Source organism: Oreochromis aureus, linkage group 6 (assembly GCF_013358895.1).
Source record: "Oreochromis aureus strain Israel breed Guangdong linkage group 6, ZZ_aureus, whole genome shotgun sequence".
Classification (NCBI taxonomy): Eukaryota; Metazoa; Chordata; class Actinopteri; order Cichliformes; family Cichlidae; genus Oreochromis; species Oreochromis aureus.
Window position 1 is genome coordinate 10559377 of NC_052947.1, and position 18625 is coordinate 10578001.

General features: G+C 46.5%; 1 protein-coding gene across 1 annotated transcript; it reads right to left on the reverse strand.

The window, feature by feature from the left end:
* Positions 1-3048: 3048 nt before the first annotated feature.
* On the reverse strand, positions 3049-18472 carry LOC120440443. Its single transcript, XM_039612950.1, has 9 exons — positions 18337-18472; positions 17901-18203; positions 17593-17826; positions 17393-17497; positions 17075-17287; positions 16653-16994; positions 5277-5622; positions 5059-5116; positions 3049-3346 (listed from the first exon to the last, which is right to left on the reverse strand). The coding sequence occupies exons 1-9, from the start codon at positions 18449-18451 to the stop codon at positions 3233-3235; spliced, it is 1830 nt and encodes a 609-aa protein (XP_039468884.1). The 5' UTR covers positions 18452-18472; the 3' UTR covers positions 3049-3232.
* Between the last annotated feature and the right edge of the window lie 153 nt (positions 18473-18625).

Genomic DNA, 18625 nt, shown 5'->3' on the forward strand with positions numbered 1-18625 from the left:
AGAATAAAACAAAGCAAAGCAAAAACAAACAAACAAAACAAAAAAACTTTCCACCTTAGATAAGTAGCTACATCAAACCAAAACAATCAAAGGTTTCAGTATTATTATTTTTGCTCTTTTCATTCTTGATTTATATATTTTTCTAATACTCTATTTTTAAACATGTTTTTAAACAAGGAAAATGAACTACACCTTTCTAAATCACTGTCATAACTTTTCCACAGGTTAACTCCTCTAACAGAAACACATCTCTGCTTTATGTTTGTCCTTATCTTGTTTTTTTTTTTAAAGAAATCTGTTCCCCTTAAGTCATATTGACTCAGAGGACACACATAAGACAGGAGACTATCAAAATAAAATAAGAAGTGACACAGACATTGCCATTTTTGTTCTACCTGCAATATTAAGGGGGCTCTGATTCTAAGAATTTCATAGCCGGTTGTAATGTGCCATTGTTATCTGTATATGACAAATAAAAGGTAAACTTGAACTGAGATCCAGACTAAATCACATGAATTTAATACAGGGAATGGAGAAAACTGACATGGAGACATGACTGACCGCGGACATAAAAGGACAAAACACAGAGATATGATTGTGGGAACAGGATGGGATCAACACAAGGACCAGGACTAAAGATGTAGGATGTAGAATGAGACAGGGAAACCAGACAGACAGCGAGACAGAACACAGTGAGACAAGACAGACACAGGGACACGACTGGGTGGACAGAAGCTGAACAAACACAGAGACACTGATGGCAGGACAGAAACGAAACGTGAACAGACTGGGCATGAAAAGGGAACTAACATAATCAAATCAGAACCAAGAACTACAATATATAAATAATAAAAGTCAGAGTCACTCAAGAACTGGAACATAAGTTTCTCATATTTCCAGAAAAATAAACCAAAAGTCAAAAACAGGCTCAAAATTATACGTTGGAGACACAGGACCACGACAGTTATATATAATATAGATGCATTTACTTGTTTTTTCATCTTTAAAATTATGTACAAAAAGGTATAGAGTCAATGCATTGATGTCAGCTGTTCAACTCTTGGACAGCTGATGCCTTAACTCGAAATTTCAAGTTATTTCCTCAAAATGTTTGATTTATTAATTCAAAATAATAAGTCAACAGCTCACATAGTTCTTTGTTCTTGTTTTGTTTGGAAGAAATTATCTCTACCTTTAGCTCTATAATGATATTTAATAAAAAATAATGAAATTGCATGGATTTTTCATGAAGTATTAAGTTAATAATATAGTGTTAGAACTACCGCACCTGCAGCAGTTTTGCTGGCAGTTGTATAACATGTCAGTATCTTTTCTGCAGCAGCAAAGATTTGAGTGTTGTTAGACAGAAGTTACTCTCTGCTGTCCATGATGTACTTTCTATGATGTTTATCTGTAGTGAGCTCAGGTTTAGAGACAAACCACATACCAGACCTAGTTTGAAGTGAAATATTGACTGAGCAGAACAGACTTACTGATCTGTGGAAACTTTGTTATCTGTGCTAATCTGTGATGACAGCATGTTTCTGTAAGTGACCAGAACCCGTGACATTAATACGCTCCACACGGCATAACAGCAGAACAACAGAAAGTCTCCTATTTTGTAAAACCACTTGGTAAATATTTTCAATACATTTGTACTTTAGCACCATCAAGGGAAACCGAAACATTTTGCACTGTTCAGTTCTATAAAAAAGGAAACACAAAACTACTCTGAGAGAAACAATAAAACCCAGAAACAAACACCAGCTGCTGCTACTGTAAGAACATGGCTTTAGCACACTTAAGCTTCTAGTCAGAAAGTTGACTCTGTGATGAAGTTAATCATCTTTTTTACAACTGCAGTTTCTGTCACTCCATAAAATTTCAAAAATATGAGTGAATGTAAAAAAACATAAATAGTAGTTTTATGGGACAGATGAAAACAGAATAGACAAACTGTTTACTGTGAGTGTGTCTGCCGACAAACTGCATACAGCTTTAACAGCAGCAGAATCACTTCCTTCTTTATGATTTCTAATGGTTCCTGTTTTTTGACTCTTTGTTGGGTAACAACAATTCTTTAAACTTTAAAATGTGAATTCTTAGTTCACGTTTTAAAGTTTGAGTTGCTGTTTAGAGTCTCTGCTTTCTGTTTATCTCTGTTTTAGGAATGAGTTCTCTGTAATGTAGAGCATGTTGGTTTCAGTATGAGTAGCTGTAGTCATCTCCCCCCACTTGTTTTCATTTGTTGCCTCCCCCTGTCTTGTTCTATGTTTGTGCACTGGACACTTTTACTTCCTTGTCTCGCACATTTTGTCAAGTGGTTCCCTTATTTGCTAATCATAACATGACTAGTTTTGTAAAGATTAGATTTGTAGTGAAGAGTGTCTCTCAGTATTCAGAGGACAGTGTTTCTCAGTCAGAACACATATGAAACCACAAGGACGAATTCAAACATTAACCACATTTATTGCCATAAATGTCATTACAATTTCTTTGGAAAACTATGAGGGTCGTAAAGTGAGAATTGAGACTTCAGGTGGTTTTTGGATATGGTGCATAAAAAATGTTGAGAAAATGTCACTCAACTGTACTCAAACACAAATTGTTGTGTTTGTCATCTTTCATTTGTTACATATGTTTCAATAACATACATTTTATAACTGAAAAGTTCAAGAACAATTTCTATTGTAATTTATGTTCCAGAGTATTGTATAGGAATTCTTTTACTTATGTATTAATCACATTATTTTATTGTATAATGCCTTGGTGCCACTGGATTTTAACATGTCTCACACTCATACAGTAAGACAGATGGTGGGGGTCTAGTAAGGAAGTTGGGGGAAGCAGACAGATCCACAGGAAGAATCTTTTGTCTCTTTGAGGACTCTGGGAGGTAGCAAGGGAGCGTGAACCTTAAGGTGTGAAACAACTGTGTACTGCCTTTTGTTCCTGGAGAAGGCATTTAACTGAGAGCCATGTTAGACTCAGGTGAGACTCTGCTGACCATCTGCCCCGCAATCATGCAGGCTCTCCACAAGCCTGGTTTGTCTGTTCTTTGTTTTTGATTAAAGAATGTTAGCTACCACTCGTCTGCAGGCTTTATTTAAATGGAAAACTTCCACAACAGTATGAAAACCATTGGCAGGTCCACCAAATGTGGTGTCGCTGCTGTGTTGTGGAAGCTATAAGAGAAAAAGGCCCTTTAAATCACTATGGTAACAAAGTTACTTTAGTGAACAGGCAGTGGGTCAATATTGCAGTAAAGATCAGTTGTGTGGGTCATAGGTAGGTGCAGTCTGCAATAATGATTTGGGATGTTTTCATATATGGGATCAGGGTTCACCTGAGGAGGAAGACAAACAACATACTGGGTTATAGGTCATTTTCATTAATGATACTCTGACCAGCAGGTTTGTGAGGTGACAAAATATAAACTATAAAATCTGTGAAATTCCTTTGCTATAACAATTATAATTAAGTAAAGCAGAACAAACAAATAGATAAGTAGATTATGTAGCTCATTAAAATGCAATAAGAAAAAAGAAATACATTGATAAAATGAATCTGAAATTAAAATAAATGGATTCAGATAAATAAAGTGTACATATAAGCTGTGGTCAGAAGTTTATATATATTCATAATGGGCATGAACCTCACAGTAAAGTTAGGCTCTTGATGACTGCTTTGAACTGTTGTTTTTCCAGGGTTGACTAGTTGTACAGCATCCATTTTTAAATAATAAAAAATAAATAAATAAAAAGAACAATCAAACAAAAGCGTCAGAAGCCAATTCTAAACAACTGCAGATAGCAAGACCATCATTTCAAATAGCTGTATACAAGTGTAAGTTATTTTGATGTGTGACCACTTTGCCTAGGCCACGAGGAAGACCTAAACCGTCACCCTCAGATGAGAGGAAATTAGTTAGGATGTTCAGGATTAACCCAGAAACAACCAAGAATCAAGCCTGCCATAACCTGGAAACTGCTGGAACACTGTCCACAGTGAAAACATATTTTACACTGTAATGGACTCAGAGGATGCTGACAAGAAAGAAGCTCCTGCCCCAAAATAAACCCCTTCCAGCTTAACTGAAAATTCTAGCTTCCCATATCTAAACACCAAATTTTTTCTGGAGAACAATTTTGTCGCCAAATGAGACAAAAATTGAGCTATTTGGTCAAAATGACAAAATGTATGTTTGGAGGAGTTAAGATGAGGCTTTCAAACCTATGAACCTATCATCAAGCAGGGTGGTGGTATTATGGTCATGCTCTCGAGCTGCTTTGCTGCCTTTGGAACTGGCAAATTGCACAAAGTGGATGAACAAAAGAAGAAAGTTGAGTGCTACCTCCAAACTATTCTAAAACAGCTAAATGTTTGAAACTTAAACAGAGTTGGGTATTCCTGCAGGGCAATGATCCCAAACATACATCAAAACTGGTTCTGGAATAAATAAGGCAGCCTTACATTAAGCTTAATAGCCTTTTCAAAGCCCCAGCCTCAACCCTGTTGAAAATTTGTGAACTATGCTTAAAGCCAGGAACATGGCAGGAAACCAACAAATGAAGATGAATTCCACTTATTTAAAGATAAGTGGTCCAATAAGCAAGCGGAAATATGCCAGAGTGTTGTTGATCTCTACTAAAAATGTCTGGCTAAGCTGCAACCTGCTAAAGGACATTTGAACAAATATTATTGGGAGATATGTATCTATTTGAACCCGTATGTAAAATCTAAAATCTAAAATCTAAAATAAATGCACTTAAGTGTTTTATAAACTTAATTAAAACACTGTATTCTGTGCAATAATTCCACGCCTGAAAAACAACAGTTGAAAGCAATCATTAAAACCCCCAAATTGCTTTGTTATTCATGCCCACAATAAATGTATATATATTTAAAATACCTGATTAAATGACAATTATTGATAATTATGATAATGATTATAAATGAAAAAGTAAAATAGAATGGAGTTATGTGAACAAAAATAAGGTTGACAATGGGGATTTTTTCTTTCAATTTCAGCAGCATTGTTTGTGTCTTGTTTTGTACCTGCTGTTTGTTGCCTAGTGTTGCACTTCTTGAAGGCTGGTTTGAAATCCTCTTTTTTCTGATTTGTAAAAAAAGAGCAAATATATATACATATATACATATATATATATGTATACATGTGTGTGTGTGTGTGTGTGTGTGTGTGTGTATATATATACACAACTAAAACAATATCAGATGAATACTATTGATCTGAATGAGATCACAGTTTTACTCACCTCCTCCACCAGCAGACAGTGAGAAGTATTAAAAGCAGCAGAGCTGCAGAAACTCCTGCAGCTGCTGGTGTCCATGTTCCTGTGATACTTTGGACAGTGAGAGTCTTTGGAGCAGAGCTGATATCTTCGTTGGTTTTCACAGCACAGGAGTAGCTTCCTGCATCCTCCCTGCTGACTGGGTCTAGGATCAGATGTTTGTTCTGGTTCTCTCTCGGGGTCAGAGGTCGACTGTTCAAGTACCAAATGTAGTTTGTGTTGTCAGTCAGAGGACAGCTGGTACTGCAGGTCAGTGTGACTCTCTGACCCTCTGTCACCACTGCAGAAGGACTCATCTTCACTTTCAGCTCTGAAAGTAAAAATTTAGGGTGAGTGTTATTTTGTTTTTGTGCAAATTTATATTTGTATTCCACTACTGTTTTTTTATGTGACTTTAAATTTTTTTTCTATTAAACTAAAATATGAAAATATTTTGAAATGAGACCTTTATGGATGATGTTGATAAAAAATAAATCAAAAAAGCATGTTCAATTATCTAGACAATGTGTTGTTCCAAGTGTTTTTCTGACCTCATTTAAAGTGGACAATTAAGTGATATGTTCATGCTCATGGATGTCAAAAAGTCAACTGATGAAATGGGAGTAATTCATGCTGTCACCGTACTGGGTCTGTGTTTCTAAGTTTCTGGACATTATGCTGTTTAGTTTTTAATATCCTATCTGATTCTTACGTTCAGGGTTATTTGTACAGCATGTATTAAGTATGTTTTAGTTAGTCTTCAGTTCTTTGCAATTTTTGAGATTTTCTCCCTCAGTGTCTAGTCTTCTCCAGTATTTAGCGAGTCAAGTTTTCACGTTTGTTTTTCTCTTGTCTCAGTGGTTTGTGTTCCCTTTCTGTTTCCACAGTCAGTCATGTCCCCATGTCTGTTTCCCTCTGGCCCCGATGTTAAGCCTGTGTTTATCATAATTCCTGTTTTATTTTCACAGCCTCTCATCCTGTGTTCATTGTGTTCATTTTTGCTTCCCCCATCCTGTTAGTCAGTAGTCGATCCAGCTGTATTCAGCAAATAAAGTTGCTTCTTTTAGTTTATTCCACTATATTGTTTCTGAGTCCTGTGTTTGGGTCCTGCCTTGGCTGCTGAACAGCTGTACATGACAGCTGTAGATCAAACAAAACAACAGTATCCAGGTTGTTCAAACCCGAACCATAAACAACCAAAGTGAAAATTGCAACTGTCAGGCAGTGATCAGCTGATCATGGGGTCGGGCTTAAAAGAGAGACACCACCCACCTGTTCTCCGCTCAGACATTGATCTCTTCATGTCAGGAGCTCCAAATCCTTGCCGACGTCAGTCTCTGCCTGCTTCAGCAACTGTGAGTGTTTTCTCTCTTGACTCATCTGCTCATCCCGGCTAAGTTCGCTCTCCGTCTGTAACGTCGGTTCCGAAGCCGTGGTTTGTGCACCAATCGTTACTAGAGTAACTGCGTGCCTGTCCAAACCCATCATTAGCCTTCGCCGCGTTTGGGTCTAGCCAGCACGCCACATGGGCACGCCAAATTGCTGTGTTTAATTCGCGCATTTCCCCCGATCGTGACAGGATGTCTGAGCCCGTCATAGACCCAGCGGAATTCGAACGGCTGAAAGCCGAAGTGATATACCTTCGCGGCGTGGTGGATCGGTTGAGCACAAAAGTGGAATCTCTCACTGGAACTGTCCTCCAAATTTCCACTTCCGCCACCGCGCTGCAACGTCAGCCAACGCTGGTGAGCGTGGAACCCCGGATCGGACTGCCAGATAAGTGGAACGGAGTTGATGGCCGACCTGATGGCTTGCTCGCCACTCTAGACATGCTGTTTGAATGTCAGCCCACTAAATACGCCACCGCCCGCGCAAAAGTTGCAATGTTAACCTCTCTCTTGTCTGGCCAGGCCCAGGAATGGGCCGCGGCTCTCTTCAACAATAAATCCGGAGCTTGCAATGACTACGCCCTGTTCGTGGAGGAATTAAAGAAGACATTTGTTCCCCCGAGCAGTGAAGTGGAAGTGGAGTCACAGCTGCTTCATTTACGCCAGGGCAACCGACCAGTCTGTCACTTTGCTTCACAATTCCGTACCCTGGCCGCCAAGCTAAATTGGGGAGATGCTTCTCTACGATCCATCTTTTTGGAGGGGCTGGCTGATTATATCCGAGATGAGATGACCGGTTGTGAGGCCCCCAAAACTCTGGATGAGGTCGTGGACCTCGCCCTGAAGATCGACCAACAAGTGATGCCGCGGCCTCGCCACACCCCTCGGGCCTTTAAACCCTCCCAGCCTCTGAGGGCCACGTCTTCGCAGTCTCCTCCCCCCTCTGAAGGAGCAGCCGCTAGCCCAAGCAGCACGTCCAGCGGGGAGCCCATGCAGCTGGGTAGACTGTCTAAAGAGGAGAGAGAGAGACGCTGGCGTGAGGCTCTCTGTGCCTATTGTGGATCAGCTCAACACCGTCATCCCCAGTGCCCGCTGCGCCCGGGAAACGACGACGCCAGGTAGACTGCCGGGGAGTCCCACCTGGCCCATCCCATTCCTCTGACCCCTCTCGTTTTCTGTTACCAGTAATATTCCACCTGAAGCACCAGCAGTTCTCATCTGAAGCTCTCCTGGATACCGGAGCAGCCGAGAACATCAACCAGAAACTAGCCTCTCGACTTCGCATTCCGTTAACCCCTGTTGATCGATTCCTCCTGGTGACCTCCGTAGATGGGCGACCCCTCCAACCCTACCGGATCCAGTTCCAGACCCGGCCGGTCCACATGTCTATCGGGGATCATCAGGAGGAGATCCGGTTTCTAGTGGTCTCGGCCACTTCCTCCCCTCTCATCCTAGGATACCCCTGGTTCCGTCAGCATGACCCCCACATCTCCTGGTCGTCCTGCCAGATCCTGTATTGGGGTCCCCAATGTCCACACCACTGCCTTCTCTCTCGGACCAAAGTGAACTCCAAGTCGGAAGAGGCCTCTCCCCCGGAGCCCATTGATCTGGATAAGATCCCTCCGGCCTACCACGACCTATCTGAAGTCTTTAGTAAGAGGCGAGCCTCCATTCTACTTCCTCATCGTTCCTACGACATGGCCTTTGAACTCCTCCCGGGAGCGGTGCCCCCTCGCGGTCGCCTGTTCTCTCTGTTTCCTGAAGAGACTAAGGCCATGGAGGAGTATGTTGCTGAGGCTCTCCAACAGGGCTTCATTCACCCTTCCACCTCTCCTGCTGCTGCTGGATTCTCCTTTGTCAAGAAGAAAGATGGCGGGCTCCGCCCCTGTATTGATTATCGGGGCCTGAATAAAGTCACTATCAAGAACCGCCATCCTCTTCCCCTGCTATCCACTGCACTTGACTCCCTCTCCCAGGCCTGCATCTTCACCAAATTGGACCTACACAGCGCCTACAACTTGGTGCGCATCAGGGAAGGGGACGAATGGAAGACGGCCTTCATCATCCCTAACGGACACTGGGAGTACCTCGTGATGCCCTTCGGCCTCTGCAACAGCCCTGCTGTCTTCCAACATCTGATCAACGATGTCTTGCGTGATATGCTAGGCCGGTGGGTGTTTGCTTATCTAGACGACATCTTGATCTACTCCCACACCGAAGTGGACCATATTCGCCATGTGAGGGCCGTGCTGAACAGGCTGCTCGAGTACCAGCTGTTCTGCAAACTGGAGAAGTGTGTTTTCCATCAGCGGTCCACCACCTTCCTCGGCTTCACTATCTCCTCCGACGGCCTAACCATGGACCCGCAGAGGGTCCAAGCCGTGACCCAGTGGCCTCAGCCCTCCAGCCTTAAGCAGCTTCAGAGCTTCCTGGGCTTTGCCAATTTCTATCAGCGCTTTATCCGAAATTTCAGCACCATTGTCGCCCCGCTGACATCTCTCACTAAACCAGCTAACCTGCCTAAACCCTTCTGCCTCTCCCCAAGCGCAAAACAGGCATTCTGGGACCTTATTCACCGGTTCACTACGGCCCAGGGTTTTAATAGTGTAATGACCTGGCTGGGGTTGTTAGCCAGGTGCATTCTGGGTATTGTGTTGTCTGTGTTTTCTATCGTTCTGCTAGTTCCTATGTGTTTGATTCACATGTTGTGTTAGTGTTATGTTAATGTAAGCCACAGTGAAGTTGATGTGTGTTCTGTGGAGCGGGTTGAATTGGCATGGTTGGCTGACACCGCGACTCTATGTGGTGGGAGCGAGATAGGGGTTCGGTGTCAGCAGCGTTAAAGTGGTAGGAAAAAAGATGGTAAATAAATGACTGGTGTGAACCACTACTGCCTCCTGCTGGATCATTTGGGGATTATAAGCCTGCTGTTGAGACGCTCGGGGTCGCGCGGTGTATGGGGCACGAGCGCTCTCCATTCGTGGCGAAAGTTCAGCGATAGCTGCTAGCGCACCGCTAGCCGTTTTAGCTAGTGAGCAGTTTAGCCAGTTCAGCTGTACTAACCTGCGGTTGTTACAATAGTTTTGCAGTTTTCATTAGTTTTTATTTTTATTTCGTTTTGTCTTCAGATTTTCAATTTTATATTAGTTTTAATTATCCATCCATCCATCCATCCATCTTCATCCGCTTTATCCGAGGCCGGGTCGCGGGGGCAGCAGCCTAAGCAGAGAAGCCCAGACCTCCCTCTCCCCAGCCACCTCCTCCAGCTTATCCGGGGAACACCAAATGCGTTCCCAGGCCAGCCGAGAGATATAATCTCTCCAGCGTGTCCTGGGTCTGCCCGGGGCCTCCTCCCGGTGGGACATGCCCGAACACCTCACCCAGGAGGCGCCCAGGAGGCATCCTTGTCAGATGCCCGAACCACCTCAACTGGCTCCTTTCGATGTGGAGGAGCAGCGGCTCTACTCTGAGCCCCTCCCGGATGGCCGAACTTCTCACCCTATCTCTAAGGGAGAGGCCAGCCACCCTTCGGAGGAAGCTCATTTCTGCCACTTGTATCCGCGATCTCGTTCTTTCGGTCACTACCCACAGCTCGTGGCCATAGGTGAGGGTAGGGACGTAGATCGACCGGTAAATTGAGAGCTTCGCTTTTACACTCAGCTCCCTCTTCACCACGACAGACTGGTGCAGCGTCCGCATCACTGCAGCCGCAGCACCAATCCGTCCTGTCGATCTCCGCTCCCTTCTCCCATCACTCGCGAACAAGACCCCGAGATACTTGAACTCCTCCACTTGGGGCAGGAACTCATCCCGACCCGGAGTGGGCACTCCACCCTTTTCCGGCTGAGAACCATGGCCTCAGATTTGGAGGTGCTGATCCTCATTCCCGCTGCTTCACACTCGGCTGCGAACCGTTCCAGTGCGAGCTGAAGGCCTTCACCTGATGAAGCCAGCAGAACCACATCATCCGCAAAAAGCAGAGATGAGATTCTGAGGCCACCAAAGCGAAAGCCCTCCGCCACTTGGCTGCGCCTTAGAAATCCTGTCCATAAAATTATGAACAGAACCGGTGACAAAGGGCAGCCCTGGCGGAGCCCATCACCCACCGGGAACGAGTCCGACTTATTGCCGGCAATGCGAACCAAACTCTTGCAACGGTTGTATAGGGATCGAATGGCCCGTAGCAATGGGCCAGACACCCCATACTCCATAACACCTCCCACAGGACACCCCGAGGACACGGTCAAATGCCTTCTCCAAGTCCACAAAACACATGTAGACTGGTTGGGCAAACTCCCATGCACCCTCAAGTATCCTTGAGAGGATAAAGAGCTGGTCCAGTGTTCCGCGACCAGGACGAAAACCGCATTGTTCCTCCTGTATCCGAGGTTCGACTAGCGGACGAACTCTCCTTTCCAGCACCCTGGCATAGACTTTCCCAGGGAGGCTGAGGAGTGTGATCCCCTGTAGTTGAAACACACCCTCCGGTCTCCCTTCTTAAAGATGGGGACCATCACCCCGGTCTGCCAATCCAGGGTACTGCCCTGATCTCCACGCAACATTGTAGAGGCGTGTCAACCAGGACAGCCCTACAACGTCCAGAGCCTTCAGGAACTCGGGCGGACCTCATCAACACCAGGGGCTCTGCCACCAAGGAGTTGTTTAACTGCCTCAGTGACCTCGCCCCGAAATTGGCGGGTCATTCCCTCATCCCCAGACTCTGCTTCCTCCTCGGAAGACGTGTCAGTGGGATTAAGGAGGTCCTCAGTATTCCTTCCACCGCCTGACAATTTTCTCAGTCGGCGTCGGCAGCGCTCCGCCAGCACTATACACAGTGCAGGTAGAGCACCGCTTTCCCTCCTGAGGCGCCTGACGGTTTGCCAGAATCTCGTCGAGGCAGTCTGAAAGTCTTTTTCCATGGCCTCTCCGAACTCCTCCCACACCCGAGTTTTTGCTTCAGCCACTGTCCGAGCCGCATTCCGCTTGGCCTGTCGATACCTGTCGGCTGCCTCCGAGTCCCACAGGCTAACCAAGCCCGATGGGACTCCTTCTTCAGCCTGGTGGCTCCCTTCACCTCTGGTGTCCACCATTTGGTTCGGGATTACCACCACGGCAGGCACCAACCACCTTGCGGCCGCAGCTCAATGCAGCAGCTTCGCGATGGAGACGCTGAACATGGTCCATTCGGACTCAATGTCCCCAGTCTCCCTCGGAATGCTGTTGAAGCTCTGCCGGAGGTGTGCGTTGAAGATCTCGCAGACTGGGGCCTCTGCTAGACGTTCCCAGCACACCCTCACTACGCGTTTAGGTGCACCGGGTCTGTCCAGCGTCCTCCCCCGCCACCTGATCCAACTCACCACCAGGTGGTGATCAGTTGACAGCTCAGCCCCTCTCTTTACCCGAGTGTCCAGAACATATGGTCACAGGTCTGGTGATACGATTACAAAATCGATCATTGACCTGCGGCCTAGAGCGTCCTGGTGCCACGTGCACTTATGGACACTCTTATGTTCGAACAAGGTGTTCATTATGGCCAAACTGTGATTTGCACAGAAGTCCAATAACAAAACACCGCTCGGATTCAGATCAGGGAGGCCGTTCCTCCCGATCACGCCCCTCCAGGTCTCGCTGTTGTTACCCACGTGAGCATTGAAGTCTCCCAGCAGGACAACAGAGTCTCCAGATGGGGCACCTTCCAGCACCCCCCCCCCCAGGGACTCTAAGAAGGCTGGGTACTCTGAACTGCCACTCGGCGCATAAGCGCAGATGACAGTCAGGACCCGTTCCCCGACCCTAAGGCGCAGGGAACAAACCCTCTCATCCACACCGAAAAACCCCAACGTGCCGGCAGCAAGCCGAGGGATATTAGAATACCCACCCCAGCCCGCCGCCTCTCACCAGGGGCAACTCCAGACTGAGACAGAGTCCAGCCCCTCTCCAGGAGACTGGTTCCAGAGCCCAAGCCATGCGTAGAGGTGAGCCCGACTATATCTAGCCGGTACCTCTCAACCTCACGCACTAACTCAGGCTCCTTCCCCACCAGAGAGGTGACATTCCATGTCCCTATTGCCAGTCTTGGCAGCCGGGGATCAGTCCGCCAGGGCCTCCGCTCCTGGCCGCCGCCCAGCACACAATGCACCCGACCCCTATGGCGCCTCCTGCGGGTGGTGGGCCTGCGGGAGGATGGGCCCATGTCTCCTCTTCGGGCTGTGCCCGGCCGGGCCCCATGGACTAAGGCCCGGCCACCAGACGCTCGCCCTCGGGCACCCTCCCCGGGCCTGGCTCCAGGGCAGGGCCCCGGTAACCCTATCCCGGGCAGGGTAAACTGTTCCCTTGATATTCTCTTCATAAGGGTCTTCTGAATCGCTCTTTTTTTCTGGTCCCTCACCCAAGACCAATTTGCCATGGGAGACCCTACCAGGGGGCAAAAGCCCCCAGACAACATAGCCCCTGGGATCCCTGGGACACACAAACCCCTCCACCACGATAAGGTAGCGATTCACGGAGAGGTAGTTTTAATTAGTTTTTACCAATTGTTTGCTAGTTTAGTTTAGTTTTTATTTTTTTGAAAATCCTTAGTTTCAGTTTAGTTTTGATTAGTTTCAGTTATAGTTTTAGTTGTGTTTGCAATAAAGTGTAACAAAATCCCAGTTTCATCATATCAGTCATTCTCTTCTGCTTATCCTTGGGTATGTTGCTATTCCAGCTACCATACCCTGCACCCTGGACAGGTCGCCTGTCTGTCGCAGGGCTAACACGCAGAGACAGACAACTCACATTCCCACCTATGGGTTCTTTAAATAAATAAATAAAGGCAGATGAACAACCATTGATACCAGGCAACTATAAAATGTATATCTTGGCCGCAATGAGACTCTTGCAGCACCGGGTGTTAAGGCAATTGACTCACACAGTTATGTAGATATCCCAGTCCTGTTGTCTCGGGATGCATCACGCTGCCTTGCCTGGGGTTAGCTTCTGTTTCTGGGGATGAGGGTTGAGTGTGCTCCCTTACTTTGTCAAGGTAAGCTAGGTTAGCCTTCTTGTGTGAGCTTTTCAAGTGCACTTTAAGGTTTGTGGGATTCTTTTCCTTTAAGAAATGTCCCTCATAATTTGTCTCGTTCCACTACAACACACTTGCTTTATCCAAAACACAGTCATATTCAAAGTAATCCCAAATTGGACTCTGGCGCTTTCTCCAGACTTTTCCTGACATGATTCTGCGCGTGGACGGAGCACCAACACAGACGACTCGACTAACGTACTTTGCCACCTGCTGGCATAATGAGACACAGCAAGAAAAAACCTGAAACTAAACTTCTTTTCACCCTGACTATTGTATGACACGCACACATCAACGAAAACTAAACGCATTTTTGCTATAAATTCAGTTAATTTTAGTTAGTTTTGTGAACACTCATTACAGTTTTAGTTAGTTTTCCTTTTTTTGTTTTTATTTTTATTTCCGTTAACGAAAATGTTTTTTCACTTCTAGTTTTCGTTATTTCGTTAGTTTTCGTTAACGATAATAACCTTGCTACGGCCCCCATCCTACTCCACCCTCATCCTGCCAGAGCTTTTGTGGTGGAGGTGGATGCCTCTGATGTCGGCGCCGGCGCCATCCTTTCCCAACATGGCCCAGATGGAAAACTTCACCCATGCTGCTATTTCTCCAGGAAATTTTCTCCCACGCAGCAACGGTACGGTGTCGGGGACCGCGAACTCCTGGCCATCAAGTGGGCCTTAGAAGAGTGGCGGCATTGGCTTCTGGGAGCGAAGGACCCATTCCTGATCTGGACTGATCATCAGAACCTGATCCATATTCGAACGGCCAAGCAGCTCAACCCAAGGCAGGCTCGTTGGGCCCTATTCTTTGAGTCTTACAATTTCCACCTCGCCTACCGTGCTGGTTCCAAGAACACTAAGGGGGACGCCCTCTCCAGACAGTTTGCCCAGGATGGTCTTACGTCGGACCCTGGACCCATCCTACCTGCCCATCGGTTTGCTGCCCCCCTTCGGTGGCCCCTGGAGGACTCCATCCGGGATGCCCTGGTTGCCGAACCATCTCCGCCTGACACCCCTGCAGGGAGGCTCTATGTGCCCTCCCGGTGCCGTCAGGAGGCCTTGCTTTGGGCTCACTCCTCCCTGCTCTCTGGTCACCCGGGGCCCAACAGGACCCTTCAACTCCTCCGTCGTGCCTTCTGGTGGCCCTCCATGACTGGGGACGTCCGTGAATTTGTTTCCGCCTGTGACATCTGTGCTCAGGCTAAGTCCTCGACTCAACCTTCAGCTGGTGACCTTCACCCTCTCCCTGTGCCCAGACGTCCCTGGTCCCATGTCGGCCATGACTTTGTCACCGGCCTCCCGTCCGTGGACGGTCTCGACACCATCCTCACCTTTGTGGACCGGTTTTCAAAAACGGTGCACCTGGTTGCACTGGCTGGCCTCCCTTCTGCTAAACGGACGGCCGAGCTCATCTTGGCCCATGTCATCCGGCTTCATGGATTCCCCAAGGACATAGTCTCCGACAGGGGGCCCCAGTTCACTGTGAGGTTTTGGAAAGCCTTTTGCCATCTGATTGGAGCCTCTCCCAGCCTCTCATCCGGCTACCACCCTCAGACCAACGGGCAGGTTGAAAGGACCAATCAACAACTGGGGCGCTTTTTAAGGTGCTTTGTCTCCGCCCAACCGTCGCTTTGGCCTTGTTACCTGCTGTGGGCTGAGCTGTCTCATAACCTTTACATCTCTTCTGCCACCGGTCTCTCGCCCTTTGAAGTCTGTCATGGTTTCCATCCTCCTATCTTCAACCATCAGGAGGTGGAGGTTGAAGTACCTGCGGCTGAACGGATGGACCGCCGCTGTCGTCAGGCCTGGATCAAGGCGCGGGCTGCCATTTCCCGATCCAACGCTCGGTACACTAAGCAGCATCGTCACCGCCACCGTCCGGGTCATCCTTTTCAGCCAGGGGATCGCGTCTGGCTCTCCACGAGGCACCTGAGGCTCCGTACCAAGTCCAGGAAGCTCACTCCTAGGTTCATTGGCCCATATGAGATCACTGCCCAGCTCAACCCCATAACTTACCGTCTCTGGCTTCCATCCGCCATGAAGGTCCACCCTGTTTTCCACGTCTTGCAGCTCAAGCGGCGCGTTACTTACTCGCTGGCACCTCCCTCCCCGGCCCCGCCCCCGCCCAGGTTCATCGATGGGGATCCTGTCTACACTGTCTTTGGGGGGGGGGGTCCTGTCAGGCAGTGATCAGCTGATCACGGGGTCGGGCTTAAAAGAGAGACAACACCCACCTGTTCTCCGCTCAGACATCGATCTCTTCATGTCAGGAGCTCCAAATCCTTGCCGACGTCAGTCTCTGCCTGCTTCAGCAACTGTGAGTGTTTTCTCTCTTGACTCATCTGCTCATCCCGGCTAAGTTCGCTCTCCGTCTGTAACGTCGGTTCCGAAGCCGTGGTTTGTGCACCAATCGTTACTAGAGTAACTGCGTGCCTGTCCAAACCCATCACTAGCCTTCGCCGCATTTGGGTCTAGCCAGCACGCCACACGGGCACGCCGAATTGCTGTGTTTAATTCGCGCATTTCCCCCGATCGTGACAGGATGTCTGAGCCCGTCATAGACCCAGCGGAATTCGAACGGCTGAAAGCCGAAGTGATATACCTTCGTGGCGTGGTGGATCGGTTGAGCACAAAAGTGGAATCTCTCACTGGAACTGTCCTCCAAATTTCCATTTCCGCCACCGCGCTGCAACGTCAGCCAACGCTGGTGAGCGTGGAACCCCGGATCGGACTGCCAGATAAGTGGAACGGAGTTGATGGCCGACCTGATGGCTTGCTCGCCACTCTAGACATGCTGTTTGAATGTAGTGTAACGTTGCCATTTTCACCCAAACTGAATATTTCTTTCACCTCTGCTCTGTTCAGACATTCATGAGTAAAGTCTGCTGAGTGAGGAGTTTAGATTTACCTGTGACAATCAAAAAGACTCCAGGCAGATCAGACTGTGTCCATCCTTCATGATCTTTCTGGAATCTGAATGTGTATCCTCCTGAGTCATTCTTCTTCAGGTTGTTGATGGTCAGGATGTGTTGGTTCTTCATGTTGTCCTGATACTCCACACGACCTGCAGCCTCAATCACCTCTTCAACTTCCACTTTATCTTTTCTCCATTTTTTACTCCAACATTTAAACTTTGGCTTCCTGTTATCAGGATGTGAGTATTCACTTGTGATGTTCACTGAAGATCCTTCCAGAGCACAGATTCTCCTGCTGACATAATTCACTCTCCAGCAGTTTTTATCCTGAACACCTGAAATATAGATGGAAGATTTAAAGTTGTTTGATTTTCTGTATTTCATTATTAGCTGGCAAAATAGATTTGACACTTACAAGCTTCCTTAGATTGAAGATGTTTGTGGCCTTTAACTGCACAAGAGAATGTGTCTCTTGAAGAGTTATGAGTTGAAAAATGTTGATTCTCATGATAGTTTCTTTTGTTGTGATACCACATGTAGACAGTTTGATGGTCAGTCAGGTTACAGCTGGTGTTACAGGTCAGTGTTACAAACTCTGAGGTGGAAGAAACTCTTTGAACATGAACCTCTGTTGAAAAAGGATAAACAGACTTCTTGTCACTATAATTGGTATAATCATACAACTTATTTAATCATATATTATTTAGTTAAATGAATATGATATAAACTTCACCTCTGGGGTATGTGATGGTGCACGGCTCATCCACTGATGTCTGTTTATAAGAACACATGTTTCCATAAGCATAAGTCACACTGAAGCATGTCTGTGCGATGGAATCTGAACAAAAAGACATGAGGTTAAATGTTTGTACTGAGGTCATTTTTACAGGGGTTTGCTGAAGGGTTTGTAGCACAATAAACATCATGACTCACCCACAGAGACTTCAGGGGCTCTGAGATCCTCGTAGCCTTTGACAGCACAGGAGTATGTGACTGCTTCCTCACTGCTGAGCAGCTCTTGGTACCAGGGAGACCAGTCCTCATAGAGAAACTCTCTGTTCTTGTACCAGATGTAGGCTGCAGGCTTTTCAGTCAGAGGACAGCTGCTGCTGCACATCAGTGTTACTGTCTGTCCCTCTGTGGCAGGAATCACCTTTACCTGCAGCTCTGAGAGGATGATGGATAACAACTTATACAATGATGTCATTTGGAATGTAATAGATGGGTAAAAATCACTGTACCTGTAACAACCTGGAGAGTAATTCTATTGAACCAACAGCGTCCTGGACTGTCTGTAGTCTTCATGCAGCAGTAAGTGTTTGCATCACTCTCTCTTAGATCATTGATGGTTAAAGTTGGGTTTTTCTCTTCAGACATGTACATTACACGGTGTCCATCCACAGAGAGCTCACTCTGAAGATACTTGTAACCATCCCAGTCTATAGTGAACCATTTTCTGCTTGAAGTCAGATGTTGATCTGAGCAGGGCAGATCGACTGGTGAACCTTTGAAAGCACAGATCCTGGTTTCTCCTCCATTAACATCTTTAACAGAAACTTTTATTAGCAAACTGATTTATTGTCTTATTACCTGTGGTTTTTTTCTATCCTTAGAATGTACATAAGTAAATTATCTTTAGATATCTTTTTATAATGATGTATAAATGATCACTCATACCTGAAATGTAGAAGATGAAACAGAGGAACACATGTCGAAAACCTGTCAGCAACATGTTGGTTGGAGACCAGCGTGGAAGCATGAAGTTGACAGTAAATATAAAAGTAGACACCATTTACTCACATCTCAAAATCGATTGAAAAACAGAAGGGCTGACATGACTGTTTTATGTTCAGTGGTTTGGCACACAAAGCACCTTTGAAACTAAACATGAACGTCCTTCCTCTGTGGTTCTTTTGTTCTCTGCAGGAAGTGCAATGTGGTTTAGTTGTCTTACCCTGAATATTTT

Excerpts from the sequence above, each read along its gene's own strand:
- LOC120440443 (XM_039612950.1), bottom strand. The coding sequence starts at position 18,451 with ATGGTGTCTACTTTTATATTTACTGTCAACTTCATGCTTCCACGCTGG. Across the intron at positions 17,498-17,592 it reads AGCCCCTGAAGTCTCTGTGG|ATTCCATCGCACAGACATGC; the intron begins GTGAGTCATGAT and ends CTTTTTGTTCAG. Across the intron at positions 5,117-5,276 it reads ACTGTCTGCTGGTGGAGGAG|AAAAAAGAGGATTTCAAACC; the intron begins GTGAGTAAAACT and ends TTTACAAATCAG.